At 27.8% G+C, this 12,672-nt stretch overlaps 1 protein-coding gene across 1 annotated transcript; it reads left to right on the top strand.

Moving 5' to 3' along the window:
• The first annotated feature begins 2,207 nt into the window (after nucleotides 1-2,207).
• Nucleotides 2,208-12,243, top strand: LOC108690901. The gene is made up of 12 exons (XM_018198438.1): nucleotides 2,208-2,355; nucleotides 5,785-5,998; nucleotides 6,158-6,312; nucleotides 6,905-7,122; nucleotides 7,691-7,835; nucleotides 8,243-8,479; nucleotides 8,701-9,076; nucleotides 9,469-9,649; nucleotides 10,812-10,975; nucleotides 11,100-11,303; nucleotides 11,391-11,558; nucleotides 11,703-12,243. Exons 2-12 carry the CDS (start codon nucleotides 5,902-5,904, stop codon nucleotides 12,134-12,136), a joined length of 2,379 nt encoding a protein of 792 aa, XP_018053927.1. The 5' UTR covers nucleotides 2,208-2,355; nucleotides 5,785-5,901; the 3' UTR covers nucleotides 12,137-12,243.
• Nucleotides 12,244-12,672: the final 429 nt, after the last annotated feature.

Raw genomic sequence — 12,672 nt, 5'->3', positions numbered from 1 at the left:
ATATATATATATATTTAAAATCATTCACAACACTTGATATTGTGTATATGTATCTATCGCACATCATACAATAGAACAATTATTCAGATTAGATTTAGATAGATTTGCAACGGTGTACATTGTTTGGGCAATCAAAACCGCAGTTATTCCGTTAATACTCGTACATTACATTTATTAGTAATTCCGCGCTGACGGGCATTGCCTCTGCTTATAATCATCTCAAAGAACTCCTCCAGAAGATCTACCGTAGCTTAGTAACGGCACAATGATGCGTGTCAAGGATTTAATTTGTAATCCGCCAGCGATGTAAAACTGCGAAGACTAATCCGTTCTCATCAGATTAAATTAGATGGAGGGGAGAAGAAAAGAAGAGTCAGATTTTCCCGCGATACTGTCTAATTCAGTCTATAAAGGATTGCGGACTGAAAAACATTGTGCGATATAATGTAATGCTAAATGGTGCAATTATAGCAAGAATGAAAAGAATACTTCAAAAAATTGTATAATGCAAAGTAGAATATTTATTAATTAACATTAACTTTGAATAAGATTTATAGATTGTGCACAAGGAAGACAATACTGTGATGTATATACTCACAAATAATAATAATAATAATATAATAAATAAATATAAATCCATCAGCTATAAATATATCAATTACGCGATTTTTTATTAAGAAATCTTAAAATTAACTATTACAATTAGATTAGATATTATCACTCAAGTAGAACAAAAATTTTGAAAAAATGTTGTAATGTATTATAATTTAATAATTCAAGAAGTACATTTTGAGATGAATTTGTGAATTGTCAAAATTTGTGATACTATATATTATAATTTTCTCTATAGATAATTTAGTAATTGTATAAAAAGTATATAGCAGCTATTACTTACTTTTTATTATTTTTTTAAATCTTCATGAAGCAATTCCATATATAAAGAAATATTAAATAAGTTTTATAATACGTTCCAACATTATAATGATTTAACATTTAGTTCTGGATTTCATTATTTCTACTAAAGAACTAATTACTGTGGAAATATAGAAATTTCTTTTTCTTTTGATCAGCAATTTTAAATGTGCTGATTATACAATGAATCGGTAGTCAGAAGTCTTAATCGGTGAAGTTGGCCAATCAGCCTTAGTCGTACAAATTGGCTATTGGTCAACTTCGTTCGATAAGACTTAGAACTACCGATTACCAACTCATTGTAGAATCAGCGTTAAATATGTCTTTTAGGCGTCACTAAGACGTCTCGTTTTTTGACGTGTATGTTGTTTGAGTAGTTAGTCAAGTCTAATTAACACATGATTATTGTTTATTCGTTTAATAAGATTTTCGTTACAAAACAACAATTTGACATATTATTATACTTAATTTCTGAAAAACATTTTTTTAAAGTAACCTTAAATAGTTTTAAAACGATAAACAAAGATAACCATTTTTACACATTTTATAATTTGCTGTTCTACTTAAGCAGTCATTATAAAAAAAACTATATTTCCCAACCAGAAAAATGTTTAAAAAAACATTTTTTTAACATCTTCAAAAACACTTAAAATTACGAAAAAGTCCCCTTCTTTCATTAAAAAAAAAAAATTTTTATTTAGTACGTTAAAAAAAACATTGTATCTTTCTTTTTAGAAGATCAGTAATACTCTGAAATTTTAATAGAAAATTCTTCAAGGAGAAACTAGTATATATTTTTACTACAAAGGTAATGTAATAATATTCTTTTATAAAGACACACTACAAGAACAGGTATTATCGATACTGTCCACAGACATTTGCGTTTAACGGTTATTTGCTTATGAATGTCCTTTTCTAAAATTAGTCAAATTTTTGTACTTTCCACTCTCCCGTAAACGTGTTCGTTTTATTCTGTTTTTTTTTTATAAATAAATACACTGTTGAAATACAACACTCGAAAAAAATTCATTCTTCACATACATCCTTGTGAGGTGATTCGCAACTTAGATCAGTGTATATTGAAATACACTCCTTCCTCTCAGCTCGTCGGCGACTTGTACCCAGGTGCCAGTATTGTGCATGACATCGCGCTGTACGGATCAATCGGTAATTTTTAAGGATCCATTACGCTTTATACGGTTTTCGATTTTTCTTTTTCAGTTTTCCAATTTTTTTTTTATTTGACATATAATATTATGCTGTATCTCCGAAGCTGTTTTTTCTTGATTACACTTTAAACTTTTACCTCAAGATTTAGAAGGAAACGAAAGAATATTACTAAATTACTGCACAGATATTTTTCATTTTAATTGAGACTCACCTGGTATTTTATTACCACCTTGGCATGCGATGTCATACTTGACAGTGAAACGCTTCGTGAACGTAAGTTATAAAGCTTATATTAAAAATAAAAAAACGATAAAACTTTTAATAAAAAGTTTTAATATTTCTCGCCACGATCACTACAGTGTTATTAATTTGTACACGTATAAATAGTGTATAAAAATTTATTATGCTAAATAACCAGAAGATAATAATTACTCGACCACACTATTTGATTCGTCTTCATAAAATATTCGTCGTTAATAAAAACTGTTGTATACACACAAATATCAACAATTATTATATCTTATTTATCTTATTTATCTCATAATATTTGTGATATAGAAGCATTTTACTAGCTAACTATAGCTTTATAGATATTTATAGCACGAATTAAAAAGGAAGTTAATAATTGCTTCATGGTCTCAATGCGATGATAGCATTTGAATAACAATCAATTGAAAATTTTTCTTGAAGATATAATCCAAGGCTATTTGAAATTACTTTTAAATTACTTTTAAAAATTCTTATAATAAAAATAATTTTGTTTTCTATGAAAATTCTTGGTAATATGTATATCAAGATGTATGCAAATATATCAAAACGTTTGCAAATTTATTATACTCATTTTCCTTATTACTCTTTCTATTCCAAGATTTATTTTTTTGTTATTAATTTTTTACATATGTAACTCTAATTTCACATGATGTGACGTATTGATAAAATTAAATAACTTGAAATAACAATCTTTTTTAAAACTTTATTATATCGTCAGTTGAAATGCTTTATCCTTTTCAAAGGATATTGATCACAACAGGTCATTTTGTTTCGTAATTCATCGGACGTACTCACATTTTCGTAATAAGAATAATTCGCATGCGTTGCAACGTTATGAAACAATAAAGCAGTACTATAATATATCGTATTATAAATGTATACATTATCTGATCTAATAAAAAAAAACATTTTTACTTAAAAATCAATCTTATATATATAGTACAAATATATTTTTAAATATTAATTGCCTGTGAAAAATCGCACATGACTTTTATTAATGCAAAAGTATTTGACATTTTACGAGATACTTATAATAGCAAAAAATAATGTTTTCGCCGAATTTTTATTACGTACTCCTTGAGCAATTCTTTGAAAATATTATTAAGACAATTTCTCTTTTTATCTATTGTATATTATTATCCAATTAAATGAATCATTAAAATATATACGCCATTTTTTGATATATAAGATGAAATTATCTGACACAATAAGAAAATTCTAAGTGTTCTTGAAACATAATTCTGTATAATTCATAATCTTCCATTCATAGGACATGTTAAACCTTGAACGAAGAACGTATCTAACTTAGTAATACTTTTGCGTTTGAGTAATTTCCATAGATAGAGAACAGTCAAAATTTAAATTTTTTCAGTTGTAAATTTTTTCTCCAAGTTTATTTACTATTTATATACATATTTTAGATCATTAGAAATAAAAATAAACATAAAATGTTTAGACATTTTTAAAGAAATCATACAATTAAATTTTGAAAAGAAAAAGGTCACTATATAAATGGTTACTAAATTTTAGTATTAATAACATTTTTTTACATATATTTTTTTAATTATTAAAACTGCATGCTGAACGCGGTTAGAACGCAATCATAAGTTAAAATAATAATCTCATATATCAAATCTCACTGATCGTCAAATTTTGATAGTAATGTTAATCACAACTGTAAATTAATAATTTTTCTTATGAAAAATATTATCAGCTGAGATTACAACGCGGATCTTTTGAATTCCGTGTAGACTGTGTAAACATCCTCCCAATCATTGAGATATGTGATAACATCAAAGTTGGATAGTGCTAAGTTAAAAAGATAAAAATTAAATCAAAAAGTTAAAAAGTTAATTTTAACTTAACTTAGTTACATTTTTAATTTTTTAACTTAATTTAGTTATATTTTATCGATAATTATTAACTTTAAAATTTTTTTTTAAGTCAATTCTTAGATACAATGCGAGAGGCTAATGAGTATATAATTTAGTAATTTTATATTATATAATCATTACTTGTGAACAAAAATAACCAGTCTTTAATAAATAAGTTGTAAGAAAAGAAAAATACGAAAAATTATGTAAAACAATCAAACTTTTTTCTTTTTTTTTTTTTGGTTGTTCGTTTGAACCAAATTTAACTTTTAACTTTTTAATTACTTTTTTAACTTAACTTTATTAACTTAACTTTTAATTCAATTAATTTTATTATTGGATTAATTTTTAATTAAGTTAAATTTTCAAGACTGTTAACTTTAATTTAATTTAATTAAAAAAAAAAAGTTAATTTATCCAATTCTGGATAATAATCGCAATTAGTATATAAGGATGAATTGATTTAGTATCATTATTAATAAAACTCATGAATTTTAAACGTTATCATATATTTTCAGATTTTATTAAGATGTTTACATATTTAAATAATTAATATCATATATTTAGATAATTATACATTTCATAATTTTTAAAATTTCATAATCTTTAAATTTTATTTGTCATCAATTATAGTTAATTTAACAAAAAGAATCCTTAAAAAAAGCAGTTTTTTAATATTTAATAAGGTATTGATTTCATTAGATTGTTAATTGCTGCGTTTATTATATTTATTACATTATATTAATTAAAAAATCGAATAATTATTTTCTTGTTTAGCATTAAAAAAAATAATTTTCTAATATTATTGTACTATGCCATTATTAATTAATATATAGACTCGCAAATTTCATGATCAAATATATTTCCAAAAGATATTCACAAAAATTGCCCTTGAAATTTTGTCTCGAGGTCTGCATGGTATTCTTAAATGATCCAATGAAGAGACAATAATATTTGCCTTCTTCCGCAAGGTTCGTCAGGGCATGAGTTATGCAATTAAAACAATAGTAGTGCTCGCTCCCAACACCGGTAACTACGAGCAATTTCAAGTTGATTATTATGCTTCATCTCGTAATTCGTGCTACAGACGATTGCATTGCAAAAGTATTCTGTTCCATACTGTAACTATAACTTCAAAAGTGATGATAATATCAGTCGATTGCACAATCTATCATATTTGAACAAAATATATCCCTTTTATGTAAAAAACATCAAGCTTTTATGTGGATGTATAAATATATACATTTTTTTACAAAGAATCAATAAATAGATTTACAGAAACCTTCCTCTATAACAAGTGTTTTGCATGTTCAATCAATCGGTAAACGTTTTACGTTTATTTATTCCAACGAGCGGAAGTTGATGTTGATGTATGTGTGCCAAGAGGTATTGTAAAACCGTTATGTAAAAGACGTGACATTTGTTGGTATTTTATACCATGACACCGTGTACATTTCAATAACAGTAATGAAATCGATTGACCAAATTACATTAAGTATAAAGATTTTTGTTAAGAATTAAATAGAATTATTGTAAAATCTATTCAACTATCTACTAGTAAATACAGAGAATGGAATAGTGACAACAGCGAAGACATACACAATATATATCTCACGCTCACAATTAATTCAACGACGTCAATTCAAATTCCAATTCAGAAACACAAATCATCAAAATGATAATTACCAAGATTTTTTTCTCGAGAATCATCAAGGATTTCAAATCAAAAGAGCTGATGCCATTGAAGTTAATATTTTTTGTTCAAGCTTCCAGTAAGTGATGTAAAAAGTAATTTTCAAATTTAACAGCATTTCTGTTTAACTTTAATATTCTAATAAAATAATCAAAAATAATTGAGTGAAATAAAAAAATAATTTTTTAAATAATTTTTCTTCACCGTAACAAGATTTTTAACTGCGATTTTACTTTAGCACTTTACGTGTTATATCCATACTTGACCATACACATGAGAGAACTGGGAATAAACGTGGAAGAGACGGCGATAATGAGTTCCATCACTCCTCTCGTGGCTATGGTGATGCCGCCGCTTGCCGGTATGTTAGCTGACCGCATAGGAAACTTCAGAGTGAGTTAACTAACTTTCTTTGATAATGTCAAATACCAACATATAAACGAGATGTTTTCTTCAACTATTTTTCTCGCGTACTTTACCGTTGTGTTATTTATTTTCTCATCATCTTATATCACTGTCTATTATATCTATACTTACACACAGAAAAAACTACTTACTGCATGCAAATAATAATTACTTGTTTCAAATTGCAATAGTTACGTATTTCAAAAGTATTTCATACATCTGCAAATCTATTAGCATCATATTTATTCGAAATATATTCTAAATCCTAGTAAATTTAATACTTCAATCACAAAAAAATTATTGAGTTAAAACAAATTTGATTTGTTTATTATATAAAATCACTTCTTCGATTAATTTTACAATTTTCTTAAAAAAATTCTTGTTTCAAACATATAATAATGAGTTTTTCTACAATTTGTAATAAGTATATTTTAAGATTATTAAAAAAAATTCTTTGTTAAAGACAACCATTATTTGAAAGGAAGAAGATAAATTGATAAATTACTCTTCTTAACAATATATAATAGAATGAATATATGCAGAATGTATTCTTGAGATCTTTGAAGAATCTTTCTAACAGATTTTGCTGTCGCTGTTTTCCGCGTTCGGAGGTTTAGCGGCGTTATTACTATTACTGGTGCCGATCGGCAGAGTGACAGTACATTTTCCTCAGAGGATAATCATGGACCTCGGTTGTGAAGGTAGAAACGGTTCGCTATTACATACAATGAGTCAGATTCATCCGTGTGAAACGAAATTAGAATCGGAGGAGATCGCTGTAAATATAGAAAGTTGTGGGTAAGCAAAAAATCTCAATTACATATATCATTAACTTTGTCACGAGACTGGAATAACGTTGCCAATTCATTATATTACATTATTATATATAACATTATTTATGTAATATTAACAAATTTTTATTCTTTTCTTTTTTTCTATGTTGTGAGATGTGTTCTTTGTTTTGTAAAGTATTTTATTGTCATTAATGCTTTAAAAATATACTACTCCAGCATTTTAGGAACATTTGCAGGTCATCCTATCATTAATTTAAATCACATACTATTGAGGAAGTTCTTTGTTATCATTTATCACGAATAATAATCTCGTACAAACAATTTGTCATATAAATATATGTATAAACATGAACATTTCGTTTTCCTGTTTGTTTCAAATTAATTCCTACAACTCAACTCCATGAGATCCTATAGAATCCTATAGAATATTACTATTCATAGTTTCGCTATAATATTTTATTAATAGAAGAGCTATACATTTGCAGAATGACAGTTTAATTGATTACTTTGAAGTCATTTATCTAAAACCGTATATGCTAGACAAACTTAAACATTATAATTTTTTTACGCAGATTCGTATGTCATGTAGAAACGAACAATGAGACGGATGGAAGTCAAATTCTAAAATCAAGGCTTTATACGATCCGACATCTCAATTTTCAGACTGGCGTGAATACTTCATACAAATATATTGTTACTCCGAGCGACTTGGCAACGGTATGTTGTGCATTGAACATATGTTAACGGACTGTTATTGAGTTACGGATACTCGATACCTAATATTGAATAACGGATAAGCAGTGAGCTTAGATAATAAGGTGGACACGCGGTTGTCGGCCAACGCATGAAGAGACAGTAAAGCGCAATGTATGCATTGCTTAATCTTTAAAACTATTTATGGCATTTATTGTCTATTTAATAAATTTCAGAGAAACGTTATTATCTATTATTATCTTGATATTATTTTAAGTAAGATATTGAATATTATATAAAATCTTGTTTAAAATCTAATTTAAAAAAGTTTATTGTTTAATTTTATTTATATCTTTGTAAGTATTATACTACTATTTCATGTTTTTAATAATATTTATACGATGCTGATAAATATTGTATTTTAATTACAGAGTATTCAGCAAGAAGATATGAAGGAACATCGACAATTAAAAAATAATGAGTTTTTTAAAACTAGCATCCGACAAGTTTCAAAAACGCACTATTTTTTTCCAACGGACCAATTATTCTCATTCTCATGTATGTCTTTGTCGGGACATATCCAAGATATTGATAACTTTACTACCGATACATTTAGAATGTCCAGAAATCATACATCATGCGTGTTTGATAATTTAATGAAATCAAAGGTAGAAGAAGAATAATACTTCGTAATGTAATAAATATTCATATGTCCGAAAATAAAAATAAATATTCATATGTATTCGAAAATATCAAAACGTTGGCAATTCAGGAATTGTTATCATTTTTATACTTTCTATACCGTGATTAAATTTTAAAAAGATAAATTAATAATTACTATTTCTAAAAAAAAAACGAAAAGACCAAATAAAATCATATTTTTTTTAAGGATAACATCAATCGAACGATAAATTATCATTTGTATAAATCGAAAATTAAAAGTTTGAAACCAGATGAAGATGATTTACAAGAAGAACAACAAAGATATTTGTCGGAAAAAATATCCTGGGCAGGGGAAGATTTTCAAAAACCCATTTGCGATGATCTAGAGTCTAATATAAATAATCAAATCACGATACAAGTGCGGCTCTATGATCACGAAGCGAAGCTAGAAGTAACCAACCGAGTCTTGAACATAAATGAGTGCAGGAAGAAATGCATAGTTACTTTACCTCGCAACGCGGTGTGTTCTAACATGAATATGGAAGTCGAATATAATATAAAGCTAACGTTTTGGCTTTATCTCGTCATTCGAGTATTTATAGGTACATATTTAAATGTTCCAATTATCTTCCAAGATAAACATTTACTTAGACACGTTTTTTTAAACTCTCTATGCTATTTGGGTAATCATTACATTTTTCAAAATACAATTTTTTTTAATTAAAAAAAAGTATCATTCTTCATAGTGTTTTTGATGCTAAATACAATTCCAGCTGCCAAAATATTTCATCGTATCAAAACTTTAAGGAAATTGATAGAAAAATTGTAAAAAGGGTCTGAACTATAGTATTATTTTAAGCATAAAAATTACAAGGAATAATTTTTTTCTTGAAATCCTTTTTTCTTAATTGTGTATAGTTTTCTCATAGCTATCACCTTTGTTATTAATTTTATGTCAGTATTAAAAAATTAAAATATAAATTCTACATTTCAGGTATTATTGGAGGTACAACTTTTGCCATGTTCGAAGGTGCTGTTATAGCAATATTGCGAGAGCAAGAGGCAGATTATGGTCTTCAACGAATTTATGGCAGTATAGGAGGCATGATTTCGTCACCCTTATCAGGTCTTCTCATAGATTACGCTAGCAAGGGTAAAGGATATACAGATTTTAGGCGAGTAATTTAGTCATAATTTATAAAATGTCCTATTGATGTCCTATGATTGATGAAATCGGAAAAGAAATTGGTTTTACATGCCAACAAGTAAAAAAGATAAAATTTTTCTATATAAAATTTTTCCCAGTGAGAAATGATAATAGAATCGTCGAATTTAATAGAAACGTCGATTCGACAACGATTTCATTGTCATTTCTCACTAGATTTAGATTCTAGACTTAGATTCCACATATTTGTACGATTCTAAGATCAAACTTTATGGAATCGCTAATAGAATAGAATTTATTTACACTTCAGCATATACAAGACAAGAAATACTTAATTCATTCACACTCCTTTCTTGCCTTTATTTTACAACTACAAACCTAAACTATTACTATATATTCTCTTTTACCTATACATAATCTCTATATCACAGCCCTATCACAGTCTATTATTAGTGTCCATATCCCATTTCTTATTTTCTTTTATCTCTACCTAGCATTTCTTTACTCTTATTTATCGTCCTATCTTCCCTTATATTCTTCAACTACACATTCCATCTACATCCTATCCTTTTTATTTTCTATTGATCTCATTTCAATTTGTTTCCTTAACTTATAAATAGATAATAAATTACCTATCACTAACTATAATATATATTACAATCTTATTTTATACTCACAGCCTTGTTGTCTTACAAAATACTCATTCCTTGTCTTTACATTATCTACTCGTTAATTACGTAAGTTGTCGATGTCGCGCTGCGTGCATGAATGTAACTTATCTTTATCTTTACAATAGTCTCTACTTATATTTTTTCCTTCCATTTTCCTTTTTTTTTCTTTTCTTTTTATTATTTCCTTTTCTCTATCCTTCCATAGTTTTATTTATTTTTCCTTTAAGTTCACTTAAATCTTCTCCCTATAAATTCCTTACGATCTCGTCCTTATCTTTCTCTAACTCTTCAAAACTATCTCTTGTCTCCTCGCATTCTTTAACATAATGCTCGAAGTTATTTTCGCTTACACCACAGAAAAGACATCCTCCTTCCTGTATTCCTAGCCAGTAAGTTTATTCTTCTCTTCTAAATTACCACATCTTAATTTAAATAACACTTTTATTTCATCTCCTCTCTTTCATTTATGGAATTGCTAATAAAGATCTTATTAATTTTCAGGCCAGCATTTTATCTCTACGCGGCATTGAAACTTGCATCGGGTATTCTCATGTTGCTGATCAACTTAGAATTCAAAGCACCTGCGAAGAACGTTGTGCGTGATGTCTTTACTGTTCTGAGAAACATTGAAACTGCCGTACTTTTCCTAGCTTGCTTTGTTCTCGGTAAATTACAAACTGTTTAATATGTCTGTTTAATACGTCTGTTCCTTGTTGAAAACATTTTCCGATGTTTTCAACAAATTATTTGGAGGAAAGGCAGTACTTAAAAGGAAGAAGATTTCGACAGGCACCGCCTGGGGATATATCGAGTCGTTTCTCTTCTGGCTAATTCAAGACCTAGGAGGATCTAGATCGCTTATGGGTATCACGGTAGCAGTAGGTGGTATCGCTGGCATACCATTGTTAGCACTCTCGGGACCAATAATATCAAAGATTGGTCACGCGAACGTGCTTTTCATAGGTTTCGTGTTTTACGCTATCAGGCTTTGCGGTGAGTATACGTTAACGGTGCGAAATAATTGACAGCGAACAAACGTAGACACGCGCGTTTAAAGATATAATGAAGTGCTTCCTGCAGGCTATTCTTTGATTTACGATCCTTGGCTTACTTTAATCTTCGAGGCATTAGAGTCGGTTACAACGTCTCTTAGCTTTACTGCAGCCGTCACTTATGCAGCAAAATTATCAACTACATCTACTGACAGTTCGATACAAGGATTGCTTGGTGGCGTTTATTACGGAGTTGGTATGCTCATAGATTTATTCAATAAATCTTCTTGGCAATAATAAACAAATTTCCTGTATTAAATATGCATTTGAAGTATCGATTTTTTTGTATTGATATATTTGATGATTGATGCAATGTATTGATTATATTTTTTATTTATAGGCAAAGGTTCCGGGAGCTTAATTGGTGGTTATCTAATGAAATTCTTTGGTACCAGACCGACCTATCAGATTTTTGCTGTAGTAACTTTATTGACTGGCATAATATATTTTATCTTTAATGTGACTTATCTGAAGAAGCGATCGCAACTTGAAGGTAATGATATTGTAAAAAAGAAATCAAAAAATATTGACGAACAAGACAGTCCCAAGAAACATACGAATGATATTAGCCTTGACGAAAAATCGCAAAATCATAATCAAATTAATAACAAGAGTAAGATGATGGGAAATGATAATAAAGGATTTTTAAAAGAAGAATCACACAATAATAAAAAAACAGATGAATTGAATTCAACTGAGATTGAAGCTATCAGAAACGCTAAAAATATTGACGAATTGAATGAAATCCAATTAGAAAACATAAGAACAAATTAGCAACAAAGAGTAATGCAATTCAGGTTGAAGAAAGTGATACGCAAGGAAGCTATTTTATTAATTCGAATTTTGAGACTGATTTAGATCAGAGTAAAGTCATAGTAGAAAGGGGAGAGCACATCCCAAAACGATAAGCATATCGATTGAGTTTACAGAAGGATTCCTGAGATTCTTAGTTTAACAGTAATCAGTTAAGAAATTTAATAAATAAATTTAATAGCATAAGCACAATTTTATTAAGTTCTGAAAGTGAGAAATAAATTTAAATTAAAAAATTTTAATTATGTAAAAAAAAAACATAAAAAATTGTCATCATGTATAATAGTTAAGTTTCATCAAATAGAAGAAAATTCACAAATATATAAAAACACACACAAATATACAAAATATAAAAATTCACAAATATATAAAATATTTAGATCTCGTTAGCAATAGTTTTAATAATATGTAAATATCACAGCATAATCTGTAAAATATAATCTCATTATATGTATTCTTAATATATTATAATCAAACAATCCCTCTATTATTTTTCC

This window comes from Atta colombica, unplaced genomic scaffold, assembly GCF_001594045.1.
Source record: "Atta colombica isolate Treedump-2 unplaced genomic scaffold, Acol1.0 scaffold38, whole genome shotgun sequence".
Lineage (NCBI taxonomy): Eukaryota > Metazoa > Arthropoda > Insecta > Hymenoptera > Formicidae > Atta > Atta colombica.
Note: the sequence above shows the minus strand (reverse complement) of the source record. Positions and strands in the feature narration are given on the sequence as shown.